This window comes from Pelodiscus sinensis, chromosome 8 (assembly GCF_049634645.1).
Source record: "Pelodiscus sinensis isolate JC-2024 chromosome 8, ASM4963464v1, whole genome shotgun sequence".
Taxonomy (NCBI): Eukaryota; Metazoa; Chordata; order Testudines; family Trionychidae; genus Pelodiscus; species Pelodiscus sinensis.
In genome coordinates, this window is record NC_134718.1 from 44,481,104 (window position 1) to 44,495,312 (window position 14,209).

Consider the following 14,209-nt stretch of genomic DNA (forward strand, 5'->3'; position numbering starts at 1 on the left):
GATACCAGTAAGTTTTTTTTTTTAAATGAGGATTTTAGCCAGAGACCGGGAAGGTCAAACACTTTTTGTTCAGTACTGATTACGGCAGAGTCTTGCACTACATTTTAAGTTTTGAAAAAGCTGCAAGGCAAGGCTCTCTAGTGCCACCTTCTGACGAGAATACATGATCACATACAGAAAGTATTGCCACACAGAGCAGGATCTGGTGGTGAGAACTTGCTGCTTTAGACACTGTATAACTGGCTGGTAAATCTATTCAGTTCTCCAGTGCATACTGTAATAGGGGCCTTAAATTCACCATTTCCAACTGCTTGTGTAACCATATTTTGAAGGACAGTCAGTCGCCATAAGAAAAAACTGTAAATATAGGGGGAGGAACTAAATATTAAACAAAGGCATTCAGGCCTGCCAACAGAGGGGCCAAAGGAGGTAAATGCCCTGGGCCCTGGAACTCCCGACCACCGCTGTTGGGCATCTGAGCAGTGCTAAGGGCTGACAGCCACTGCGGGCCCCGGGGGCGTGGAGCTGGCCTCACACACATTTTGCCCCAGAGTCCATGGTGGCTGTCAGCCCTACTGAAGGCATGCAACAGGCAGTGTGGCCGGGACAGCGAAGCAGCGAGCTCATGGCTCCGTTTTCTCTGCCTCAGCTGGAAGGTATGCGTGTGTGTGTGTGTGTGTGTGTGTGTGTGTGTGTGTGTGTGTGTGTGCGGGGGGAGGGTGGGTTGCCCTGGTCGTAGCAGTCCAGGGCTGGGATGCACCCATTGTAGCTGAGTTCAGGCAGCCCAGGCAGGTCCGAGGGGGGGGAGGAGGGGGCTGCCCCCAATCATGGCTGGGCTAAGCTGTCCAGAGTTTGTGCAGTAGTAGGGGGCCAGCTGTGGCAGGTTGGGCTCACGGCAGATTTGCATTGGAGAGATGGGTGCCTTGGCCACAGCAGTCCAGCGCTGGTGCTTGGTCAGGCGATCCATCCCCTAGCCACAGCAGGTTGGAGGCTGGGCTAAATAGGGGCTGAAGGGGGGCAGTCCTCCACTTGCTGCGGCAGGTCCCTGGGCAGATTACTTGAACACCTGTGCAGCACTAAATAGGTAACTGTGTGGCCACATGTCTTACAGGGAACTTAGCCAGGGATGCCAAACAAAGTACACCAAACTTTGGGCAGCACCAGGTTGACTGCTCACTGCAGTTTATAAGAGAGGACTGTCATCCAACAGCCTTTGGAAAGCATGCAGCCTTTTCTAAATACATCTGCATGTCACGCTAACAACCTGGCCTCAAGAAAGTTCCATTGTTGCATACAGTGTCACTGTAGCCATGGCAGTCCCTGGATATTAGCGAGACAAGCAGGGTGAGATTTCCAGCCTATAAAAGTTATTGCCTTAGTGACGTCTCTCTCGCAAGAAAACTCCTGAACATAACTGATGGCAAAGTTCAGCGAGGTAGAGGTTGCTAGAGTACAGGCTGCCAGACCCAAGCAGACAAGCTTTCACCCTTCCGAGTCAGGAGAGTGACAACTGACCAGGCCAGTGGTGGGCGGCCAACTGGGGTTGTGTGTGGCCCATGCACAGGGCTGCCAGATTCTATTGATTTCCATCCGTGTAGGTTTTTTTCTACTGGTATTACTAAAGTGTCAAGCACATAGAGCAAGGGCACGTGAAGTGAGGTGCACGAAACACTGACATGAGAGCTGTGCTCTCCCTCTGCATCAGAGAAAAGTGCTGCTAAGCTTCAATTGGCACTCCTGTCAAATTGTAGGTATGCATGTGCAGCTAGCAAAGCTGCCTTATCCCAGGAGACTTGTCTTTATTTCAATAATCTTTGCAGAGATGAAGGAGGACCATTCCTGCAGCTCACTCATTAGCTTAGGTTGTCCATCGTTGGACTAGGCTGTACCACGGAAGACCAAATACATAACAGTTAATCAGAATGTGAAATCACACCAAAACAAAATGAAGCCTTGGTTCACGCATTAGTACTTATAAAGATAGTCTTTCATTACAAGATCACTTAGCACTCGGAAAAGTGACATTTATTTATTAATCAAGCAATGCAGTAAGAAATAGAGCTTTTTGTTTCCACTGTGTGCATGTTGTGTGACCACTGTAATGCAGGTGTTGGTCTGAATTAAGCAGCACATAGATAGCTAATTGAGAATTTTTTTTCCACCTTTGTATTCTTGACCATGAAAAAAAAGTTATTTGTATGGAGAAATATATATTACACACACTCTAAAGTGAGAAGTACTCTTAAACCTTCCACAATGCTAGTCCAGAACCAAACTCCATCACAATCCCACTGCAGGATATCCAACACAGCTTCCTATTGATGTCACAGTCCCATCTCTATTCTCTTTCTCTCTTTCTTTTTCTCTCCAGAATCTGAGAAAGTGAGTTGTAGCTCATGAAAGCTCGAATGCCCTGTCATGGGACAAGCCTGCCTGTTCCCCTCAGGAGGGGTTGTTGGGCATCTGAAGCCCCTCACTTGGAGCTCAACCCCTCATGCATCCCAAGGTGCAAAGTCAATGGTATAGATGCCTGCACACAGTACAGTGTGACCTAGGAGCCAGAGTCAATAGTACAGGGATGATTAGAGCCCCTTGTGGGGTTGGTGCGGCAGGGATAGGGAGACCCAGCCCACCTTCTGCACTCGGTGCAAACCTAGGGCCCTGTCTGCAGTGGCTTAAATCACCAATAGCTCGGCAGAGAATCCAGCCAAAACACACCGAGCACCCAGGGTTCAACTCCCCGCCCTGTGCTACATCCTACCTGTTTCTCTCTCGTAGTCTGCTCCATCTCTTTCGTCTCATCGGAGGGCTTCTGCTGTGGTTCCCTGCTGACTGTGTCTGGGTGCACTGGCACACTTCCTGCAGGAGCTCCAGCAGCACCTCCTCCCTCATGAGCAGTCAGCCCAGATTGAGCTGCTCCACAGCCTTTATAGTTGGCCTCCAGTTGGAGCATGCCCAGCAGGGCTGTGGGGGCCAGGCCTTTTCAGCCAGGCTTACCCATTTCAGCCCCAGTGCAGGGTTATAGAATCATAGAATACTAGAACTGGAAGGGACCTCGAGAGGTCATTGAGTCCAGCCCCCTACCCTCATGGCAGGACCAAATACTGTCTAAACCATCCCTGATAGACATTTATCTAACCTACTCTTAAATATCTCCACAGATGGGGATTCCACAACCTCCCTGGGCAATTTATTCCAGTGTTTGACCACCCTGACAGTTAGGAACTTTTTCCTAATGTCCAATCTAAACCTCCCTTGCTGCAGTTTAAGCCCGTTGCTTCTTGTTCTATCCCCAGAGGCCAAGATGAACAAGTTTTCTCCCTTCTCCTTATGACACCCTTTTAGATACCTGAAAACTGCTATCACGTCCCCCCTCAATCTTCTCTTTTCTAAACTAAGCAATCCCAGTTCCTTCAGCCTTCCCTCATAGGTCATGTTCTCTAGACCTTTAATCATTCGCGTTGCTCTTTTCTGGACCCTCTCCAATTTCTCCACATCTTTCTTGAAATACATTGCCCGGAACTGGACACAATACTCCAATGGAGGCCTAACCAGCGCAGAGTAGAGCAGAAGAATGACTTCTCGTGTATTACTCACAACACACCTGTTAATGCATCCCAGAATCACGTTTGCTTTCTTTGCAACAGCATCACACTGCTGACTCATATTCAACTTGTGGTCCACTATAAATCCTAGATACCTTTCTGCCGCACTCCTTCCCAGACAGTCGCTTCCCATTCTGTATGTGTGAAACTGATTGTTCCTTCCTAAGTGGAGCACTTTGCATTTGTCTTTATTAAACTTCATCCTATTTACCTCAGAACATTGGTACACCCCATCACATAGCCTAATAAGTTTGTTAGTCTTTAAATGGACTACTTGTTTTAAACCTGACAATATATTTCAGGAAAAACAAGTAAACACAGACACCTCTATGAAACCTCCTACTAGTGGTAGTAGAGAGATATCCGTTCACTACATTAAATGCAATACAACAACTTTACTTCATTTGAATACTGAGAGGACTTTTCCCTTACAAAAATTACATTTTGAAAATTAATTCCTTAAAATTATGCATATTCCCCCTTTTTGCAGGGATGGGGAGCTAATTTGCATTTGGGTATTTGTGCCCTATTAATCCCAAGACTGATAGATCTCTCTCACCGACTTCATTTCCAAAGCTTAGAGAGCTTTTTTAAAGGACAATTTGTATTTCAAAGTGTTCAACTCTTTATCTCAAGAACATAAGTTATGAATGTAATTCCTTCAGCAAAGAAAAAAATGTGATGGAAAAGATCCTTAGATTCCAGAGCATTCCATAAATTGCTACAATTACATAAGTGTAGAAAGAATACCTTCACTTTAACTCTACCTTTATAGCTAATACATATAGTGGTTTGTTATGATTAAAGTATATATACACACATTTTGGAACTGCAAAACTACTATTAGTTTTCCTCAAATAACTGCAACTTTTTTCAATTTGATATTCAGAAATGTGTTTCATATTGCATCAGACCTGCATAGTACACACAAAGCTAAAAAACAGGAGCCAAAATGTCTCAACAGTACCCCTGAAACCTATTCAAAATGGGGAACAAAGTAGAAAAACCAGAAAAGCAAAAAGCTCAATGAGGTATATACAGAATTTGCTCCATTTAAGAATCACAAAATCCTATAGGAAGCCCCCTGCAATTTGTGACTGTGTACACACCCACACAAGGAAGGAATTCTCAGCCATAGATTTCATATGACTTTTCTAATATTTTTATTAAACAGCTTCAGGTAACAGATCTTGGATTCAATTTTAATGGGTATTTTTTGGTTTTCATTGCACACATGCAGTCTATTCATAGGCTTCTGGGACCTAATTTACCTCTCACTTACACTGAAGTTAAGGATATCAATGAATTACACCAGCATACAGCTAGCCTGAAAAGCTGCTACAACTTATGGGTATGTATTAAGGATGTTAGCGTATAGTCAAATAAACGATTAACCAATAAGTCTGATCTTATTGGCTAATCGTACTGACTACATACATTCCCCTTGCCATTGCTGCCTCTGTATCAGAGGCAGCAAGTGGGAGGAGCAGAAGCCAGTGCCCATGGTGAACCTTTAAGCTGGTTCTCCACAAGCACCCAATCCTAGGGAGCTGGCTGCTCTCACCAACCCAATTCTGCTGCCTCTGATAGAGAGGAAACAGCGCAGAGGGTGAGGCGGGCACATGGGAGGTGGTACATACGCAGACTGGCTCCTGCCTCCTGCTCTTGTCCGGGGGGGGGGCCCAAACTCCCCGTGGACAAGGGCTGTGTTGGCATCCCACCTGACCCCCTTCCTCACGCTGCTGCCTTTAATAAAGAGGCAGCAGTGTGGGGTGGCAGGACTCATCCTGGGAGTGGTGCCGGAAACCCGCTGGCTGCCGGCTCCACCATGGAGACTATCAAATAGTCTTGTAACCGTTTACTTTTTGTGCAGTTACACAATTATTGAATTAATCTAACATCCCTAGTACATAAAGAATGCAATTAAACACCTGCAGCTGCTTAGGCTCTGGGGTTGTTTAAATGTGGTGTAGATGGTCAGGACCAGTAGCCCCAAAAGCCAGAATCAGCTGACAGAGACCATCCATGGGTGCTTCAATACAATGTAGACATTCCTTAAGTAACAGAGCTGAGCACACAAGTGGGGATCATCATGGTGCAGGGAGGTACTGACCAGCGTTCCTTCTAATCTTTTCCATCCACGTGAGGAATACATTGTTTAGATGTACGGAGGCATGTGTGAATGTGCACCACCACTAGAAACAAGAGCCTAGCTATGGATGCTCTGCTAATCATGTGGGCGGCAATTGAATCTTTTGAGTGGCCGCACAAGTGCCCAGCTTACAGGGCATACTGGACCCAACCTCTCACTTTTCCTCTGGCCTTACCTTTTCCATTTTATGTGACCAAAAGGGCTGGAGAGTGGTGTAAAAGACTCTACACTGGCTTTGCATCATGGAACGATCACTCTTCAGCTTGTGGAACCCTCCAGTTAACTTAGCTATAGGGCCAGATTCAGCCAGCAGCATAGCACAAAGTGATTTTGTAACACTGGAGGATTTAGTCCTATATATTTTGGGAATAGAGCCATTATGTAATTCATTTAATGTTGTGGATTTTAGGGGTATAGTTATTGAATTCTCTTACCATACGAAGTATATTAGAGAATTTTAATGAGAGTTGACAATCTGCTGTTTCACACTTTGGCTTTATTTGATCTCACTTGGTGGGGATGAGCACATGTAACTCTTTAAGAATTAGCAAGGGAATGTAGGACCAGTCCTACAGTCCTTAGGCAAATTTCTCAATGTCTACATTACAGATCTTTTTCAGAAAAATGGCCATTTTTTGGACAAAACTTCACTTAAGTCCACACTGCAATCACATTCTTTCAAAAAAAAAAAAAAAAGTTGAAAGATCAGAGGGGGTTTTCCGACATTGGCAAACCTCTTTCTATGAGGAAGAAGCCTTTCGGAAAAAGGTGTGTGTGGACGGGGAAGAAGTTCTTTCGAAAGAAGAGGAAAAAGCACTGGTGGCCACTCTGTCCATAGTAATCACAGCTTAAATGTGAGATAGCGTCCACACTGAATGGATGCTATCTTTTGAAAAAGCAGTCTGCTTTTTCGATGCACTTTGGCAGTGTGGACGCTCTTTCAGAAGAAGTTTTTCCGGAAGATCTCTTCCGGAAAAGTTTCTTCCAAAAGAAACCTGCAGTCTAGACATAGCCTTATAGATTTCAATAAGAGTTTTGCCTGAGTAAGGAGCGTAGAACTTATTCCTTGGATAGAACATTCAAAGTCTGCTTTCAGTTACACATGTGCAATTACAGCCGTCAGGGAGTTTGCATGCCAATAGGAGTTGTACCACATAACAGCGAAATGTCATGTCTCATGCCATCTTACACATCAATTTGGTATATGTGTCAACAAGCAATACAAATAAATAAAACCTAGCTAGAAACAGTTTTATTTTAAAAGCTCTGTTGTACAACCTATAGGCAAGTTGCTTATATTAATGCCCCAAAAAGGTGTCTCCTTGTGAGAAATGATTTTCAGCAATTATTATTTACATTAAATATTTTATTTATGATTTTGGAATTAGATCTATATTCAATACAAAATCTAAAAGTTTAATATTTGATTGACAATATATCTTTCTACCATATAAAAGTATTGCAAGAGTAATTATATACATATATAGCAATACAAAGTCTAATATATTAAAGCAATATAGATATGAAATTAATGTTAGATGCCTGAACAGTATCAGTCATTTCATGCAACAAGTACAATATTTTCTTGGCATAGTAGTTAATTTAAGTATAGGTAAAGGTGAAGTGAAATATTAACTTGTTCACATAGGTTCAGAGCATACGTCATTTCTCAAAAATTTTAAATGCTAAATACACAAGATTTTACAATAATCTGATTGACCATAACAAATTGCTGGTTGTACCGAAATGAATCGACAAAAACATTTTGAGCTGGTCACCCTGGTGGAATGTAAGTCACTTAATGGACTGCTGTCTTTCTCTGACAAGATGTAGCTTTTAACTGGATGACAGCCTTTTAATTGAGAAATAGCCAACAACTAAAGATAATTAGCATGTTAAAATAAGTAAATATAGACAACATTTTTAAAAGATTTATGTCTGGCAATTTTGCATCTGTCATTGCCATTTTCATTAAGGATGTTAAAATGTGATTATCTAGATAATCATACAGTCGATATAAATTGTATCGACTATACAATTAGTTGATAAAGGGATACTCTGCAGAGCCACAGCAGGGGTAGCTCATAGCTCCAGGAGCTGAATCCAGCCAGGACTGAGCAATCCTGGCTCCTGCCAGCTCGGGAGCCACCTGTGCTATGGCTCTGCATTTTAAATGTAGAAAGAGCTTCTGGGCTCTTACTAAATTTAAAATGTAGAGGCGCAGAGATCAGCGTGAACTGGGACTGCTTGGTCTCTGCTTGTGCTGGCTCCAGTAGCCCATTTGCAGCTATCAACCCTGTCCGCCGCAAACAGGGGATGCTTGGTGGCTACAGCCCCTGTCCACGGGAGGGGAAGGAGTTGAGTTCCCTGCTGGGACCACAGTGAACAGGGGCTGCTTCACAGCAGTGTCCCCTACCCACTCCCACTGCGTCTTACAGAGGCAGCAGAGGGGGCAGGAGGCACTCCAGAGATGGTGCTTTGGGGGAACAAACTTTTAAGCTGGCTCCTCCCAGCACCAGCTCCTGTCTCCTCTCAGAGAGGCAGCAAGTGGGGGAGGGAGGCTAACGCAGAGAACATGGGTAAGCAGGGACTTCTTGAGTGGGGACTACTTGACTGCTCACCCCATGCTCCCTGCGGCACTTCTGCTTTTGAAATGTACAAGAGCCCTGGAGGGCTCTTGTACATTTCAAAAGGAGAAGTGCCCGCAGAGGGAACTGGTGCAAACAGGGACTGAAGCAGCTCCCGCTTGTGCTGTTTCCCTGATGTACCTCTGCCTCCCCTGCTGCTCCCCCCTTGCTGCCTCTCTCTGATAGAGGCAGCAAGGGGGCAGGAAGCGACTAGCAGAGTCACTACTCGACTATCCAATAAGCATTTGCTTATCGGATAGTCAACTAGTTGCTTACATCTGTAATCTTCATATACTGTAGTAATGTAAGTACTTCAAACTCAGTGCTTTGCATGTTGTAAATGTATTATACGAACAAAAAGAATAGAAACAAATGTTACTTCCTTAAGTTGTGATTCAAGATAAAGAGAATAGCAGAAACAGAGCACAAGTTTGGCATTGTGTTGAAAATACATTACAATGTGAAGAAATAATTGTTGTAGCATACCTTTGTGTTTGACAGAGAGGGGAGCAGGAAGTTGATGATAATATATTGCCATCAGACTGGGATCTCTCTCACTGGATACAAACCTCAACTGAACACATGCACATTCATTTTCTGTTAAATATTTACAAATTCAGCAGCAACAGTGAGTTACATTAGAAATGCATGTTACAATTTACAAAATACAAGTGTGTGTGTTTCCCAATTTCTTACTAAGCCACTTTCTTCTACTACTAAAATATTGCCTTACTAAAGAATAGAGAGTCAATGTCATTACAGTAGCATGACCAGAACACTCCAACGACAAGAATGCTTCAAGGCAATCAATTCATACCAGGGGTTTCAATGGATTTTTTCTCCTTTTAGAAACAGTTCTGACTCCATGATCTGATAAAGGCATTTTGCTTTTTTATTTTAGCTGTTTGTAATATTAACACCTCTTCCTTCAGAAAATAATTTAAAAATACTTGGCTATATCTTGTTGATAAGGCTAACGTCCTAGAGATTTTGCTTAAGCTTTAGGTACCTTACTGACCTTTCTAGCTTTAGCACCACATTTCATTGCCAGTCAGAGTGTTTTATAATAGCAGCTCACTGTAAAAATATTATAATCACCAAATTTTGGCATGCAGTTGCAAAATTGGTGCAAAGTTATTTTATCATCACATTTTTGAACATTACAATACTAGAAAAGTAACCTCAGCACAAGACAATCATGTTCAAGTAAACTCACAAATTTTACAACTAATACTTATAACAAGTGAGATGAAACAAGCAAGCCCTTAAAATTACTCTGTTCATTAGACCACGAGGGCAGAAGCGGTCAACACAGTGGTAAAATGTTGATTCAGACCCGAGTGCTATATGGATATAGGCTGGCTCAAGAGCATTAAAAGTACAGTGTAGTTGCTCCCCTTTTACTTATTCTGTCTGATGTCCAATAGGAAGATTCTCCATCCTCAATATCAAGAGCATAGTTTTGACATTCATAATTTAAAAATACACAAAAGTGAAACCCATCAAAAATGTAAGGCTAGCAAAGCATCAGTATCAGTAAGAATACACAGTGATAGGATAAAAATGTACAGTGCTTGTATAAAAATATATTCTATGATTTGTCAATTATAGTCTGAATTATTTTAGGCTAAAACAACACAAACATTAGCTTCTTTACACACTACTTCTCTTCTGACCACATCTACGGACTATTCTTTCATCCTACAGACCAGATCATCCTTTCCCCCTTAACTTAGATCTTGGATTTTTCATTAGATAGCATTTTATGATTGTGATAAGAAATATATCCATTTCATAAGAACAGCCATATTGGGTCAGACCAACGGTCTATGTCACACAGTATCCTGTCTGCCAACAATGAGCAATGCCAGATGCCCCAGAGCAGTGTTTCTCAATGTTTTTTTTTTAAATGAAGTACCACTTTTACAACAACAACAACAAATTATAACTACACCCAGTACCTACAGTTGTCAGACACACATTTTTTTTTCTACCATTGCAACACATTTGTTTAAACAACTTAATCGTAGCTGGCCAGGCAATTAAATTTTTGGGTGTAAAAAGTACAAAAATATAAAGTGCTGTAAAACTTAAAACAAAAATTCAGTTTTCTCCAGATTTCAGTTCTGTTGATGTACCCCCCCTAGACTTCTCTCAAGTACCCCTAAGGGTACTCGTACCATTGGTTGAGAAACACTGCCCCACAGGTAGGGAATACATCAGGTAATCCTCATGTGATCCCTCACCTGTCATCCATTTCCAGACAAACAGAGGCTAGGGACACCATTCCTACACATCCTGGCTAACAGCCATTGATGTACCTAACCTCCATGAATCTATCTAGCTCTTTTTTTTTTTTTTTTGAATCCTGTTAAAGTTCTAGCCTTCACAATATCCTCTGTCAAGGAGTTCTACAGGTTGACTCTGCGCTGAGTGAAGAAAAACTTCATTTTCTTTGTTTTTTTTTACTTGCTGCCTATTAATTTCATTTGGTGACCCCTAGTTCTTATATTGTGGGAATAAGTAAATAACTTTTCCTTATTCACTTTTTCCACACCAGTCATGATTTTATAGGCCTCTATCATATTCCCTCCCTTAGTCTCCTCTTTTCGAAGCTAAAAAGACTTGGACTTTTCAATCTCTCTTTATATGGGACCCATTCCAAACCCCTAATAATTTTTGTTGCCCTTTTCTGAACCTTTTGCAATGTCAGTGTATCTTTTTTAAGATGAGGTATTCAAGATGTGGGCATACAATGGTTTTATATACATTTCCGATAGAGTTAATATTTTAAAACTAATTTCATTGTGTCTTTGCTTGGGAATTCTATGGGAGTTGAAGTCATGTTCATCCATACTTTTATATTCTGGAATTAAAATCAAACAATCAGGTAAAATGTAAACAATTATTGAAATGTTGCCTTCATTCTGCGCAATGTGTCCTGAATTTTTCGAGCACGTCTTTCAGCTGGTATCTGATGGAAGTTGGCTCTGTTGTCAGCTGCTAAAGCAGAAATGTCTGCATCATTAAAATGAGCTATTCTTTTTTTGAGGTAAGACTGGAGCTTGAGATCTGGAGTAAATGTATAGGGGTTTTCTTGAAATGCATGAACCTGGCTCACAACTTTTGCAATGTTTCTTAAAAGAAAATAAAGAAAAACATTAGTCTGCTTTAGTGCTGATAATAAAACATTAAAAGAAAATTGAAAGGCATCATTTCTACTGTATTTGTCTCTAATAATTTGTCAACATGAGTGAAGTGTTTTAAACTCCCAGAAGTGCACTGTTGAGTTACTTCTTGTAACTCACTAGACAATATTCCATCGAAAATGATATATGTATAATTAAAACGATTACCTAAGTTTAGTCCACTTATGAGCTCCATTTGTCATAGTAAATCCTCCAGTTTCAAGCTGCTGGACATGCATGGCCAGAACATGGGCTGATGGAATTGTAGGGAGTGTTTTGAATCTCTGTCCTTCCATCAAACACAAACTGTCACTTTTTAAAAACACCTGGTATAATTTACACAAGGAAAATCCATGATAAATGTCAGAGTAGGCTTCATAAAGTAGTCCTTTAATGTATGTCTTTAACAAATATTTTTGTTTTACAGTAATTTTCATGTATAGTATATAAATTAAATTAAATGAGATGAAAGTGATAATGCATTCGATCAGACTTGTGACAGATCGATTAAGGTAGAGAAGGGAACAAAGTTACATTAATTAGAAGATAGCCCCTATGGAGTTTTAAATGAACACTTATAGTTTACAACCAAAATGTTATAGTTGGAATCACAGAATGCACCTTGGAGCAAACTAAGTTTCACAGATACACAAAAAAATGAGGCCTTGTCTACACTAAAACAGAAGATTGTTATTACCGTGATCGATCTTCTGGGGTTTGATTTAGCAAGTCTAGTTACCAGTGTCTTGTACTCCTGGTTTTGTGAGGAGCGAGGGAAGCTAATGGGAAAGGGAGCGTTTTCTCCTATTGGACTTCTGCTGTGGGGACACTGCCAAGTTTGGCTTAAGGTAAGCCAATTCCAGCTACATATTCTGCGGAAATGCTATAATAGTTACTGAGAGATGTTGAGATTTTCAAAAATTACTAGGAGATGCAGCCATATAACTCTCTTTGAAATCTACAGGAACTGTGCACCGACCTCCTAGCTGGCTCTGAAAATCTCCATCATAGTTTTTAGTCATTCAAAGTAGAGTTTTACACAATAGAATGGAAATGTTAACATTTAACATAAAGAGGCAATGGGTTAGATCTTGCAACAGCTGCCTAATTAACAGAGCAATAGAAGATGTCCAATATGATTTTATTAGCACTACTGATAAAAATGGGTAAAATCTGGAATGTTGCTGACAATTGAAATATTGTTGACTCCTTGTTAGGTAAGTAAACTGGCTTCTGTATTTGGCTAAGTAGACCTAGGGGCTATTTGGCAGGACTCTAAACTGCACATCTCTCCCCCTTCGCTAGAGTTTCCACACTGGAAAGCTAAATTTAGTTTTCTTTTGGGTTTGCCTGATATCTTTGGGTTCTTTAACAATACAAAGATTTCTGGTCAGTAAAGTCACTATTAAAACAACAACCTTCCCACACAAAACATTTGATCCCTTATGTGCATTTGGTCATAGCTGCTGATTTATCAACTAAAATAAATGGCTAGTGGATCTGGTGAAAAAAGAAAAGTTTTGGCAAATTTGCCGTTAAGTTGTGTACATGGCCTAATTTTCCTTTTTTTCCCCCTCCCCCCCCCAATTAAAAAGGAAATTAAAGGAAACTGAAGTATTTCCTCAACCAAACCCCGCCAACAGTTTTCCAACCGGCCATATTAGGACAAAAATTCATTATAAAATTTGAAACATCTATTACTGTTCATAATTAACTTCTGTTACCTCTGTAGCGTCAACACATCTATGGGAGAGTTAACTGTTCTGTCCCAGCTATCATCGAGAGAACTATTAATTAAGTGCTAGTTGCACAATATTACAAAACAGAAAAAAATGCAACTTGATTTTTAGAGCCCAGGTTGGCATTTTCATTTTAGCAGGTGAAAAACCCAAACAGTCAATGTAACGACTTCAGGGTAATCAAATTTGTTCTGAAGTCATTAAATAAGGAACAATTTTTATGCAGTTTCAACTGTATGTGGCTTCAATCTTGCGAAGAGCACCAATGAAGCGTGACAAATATTTCACAGGAGAGGCTCATACTGTACCTCAACAGCCTTGAGTTCTTCCATTATTTCAGACACTTTTGATGGCAAAATTTTCCAGGCCTTAAAAAAAGTAATAAAATATAGTACTTTGATATATTTTCAGAATAATCTTGGGTAATGGAACAGATTTACTTTTGCTAAAAACAAAATAGCTACAGGGGGAAAAAAGTCAGAATGTCCTCACTTACTGGTAGCTGTCGTACTATAAGATTTTCGAGCCCTCTAAAGATATGCATGGCAGTAGCAAAATTTCTTTGTTCATAGCAAGATTTTGCTACAAGAAGAAATTTTGATAGCAAATTCGCCTGTAACTGAAAAAAAAGTTGCATATTAAAATGCACCACAGCACACTGGTCCATGATAATATATATAATAAATATATTATTTCTATTACCTAGGCACTAGTTACAAAATAATAAATAGCAGTATTTGTCTAGTGCTAACACATACAACATATGTTTGGAAGTCATCTTATGAAGCCAAATGCTATGAAGAATCTTAAGATGGATTATTCTTATTTCCATTCCAGGACATAGTTGTAAGGCTAAACTAACTCTACTGACAGTAAAACTCTTGATCCTAACACTCTT

General features: G+C 40.9%; 1 protein-coding gene across 2 annotated transcripts in view; it reads right to left on the reverse strand.

Moving 5' to 3' along the window:
• Nucleotides 1-7,067: 7,067 nt before the first annotated feature.
• The window catches only part of KNDC1 (kinase non-catalytic C-lobe domain containing 1), a 99,356-nt gene continuing 92,214 nt past the window's right edge, over nucleotides 7,068-14,209 (reverse strand). The window contains exons 27-30 of one of the 2 annotated variants that reach the window (XM_006121025.4): nucleotides 13,808-13,930; nucleotides 13,620-13,679; nucleotides 11,741-11,898; nucleotides 7,068-11,521 (exon numbers count right to left, since the gene is read on the reverse strand). In XM_006121025.4, coding sequence (XP_006121087.3) covers nucleotides 11,290-11,521; nucleotides 11,741-11,898; nucleotides 13,620-13,679; nucleotides 13,808-13,930 — 573 coding nt within the window. In that variant the 3' untranslated portion in view covers nucleotides 7,068-11,289. The remainder of the gene's footprint in view (nucleotides 11,522-11,740; nucleotides 11,899-13,619; nucleotides 13,680-13,807; nucleotides 13,931-14,209) is intronic. The other variant, XM_014572503.3, reaches the window with a different exon arrangement.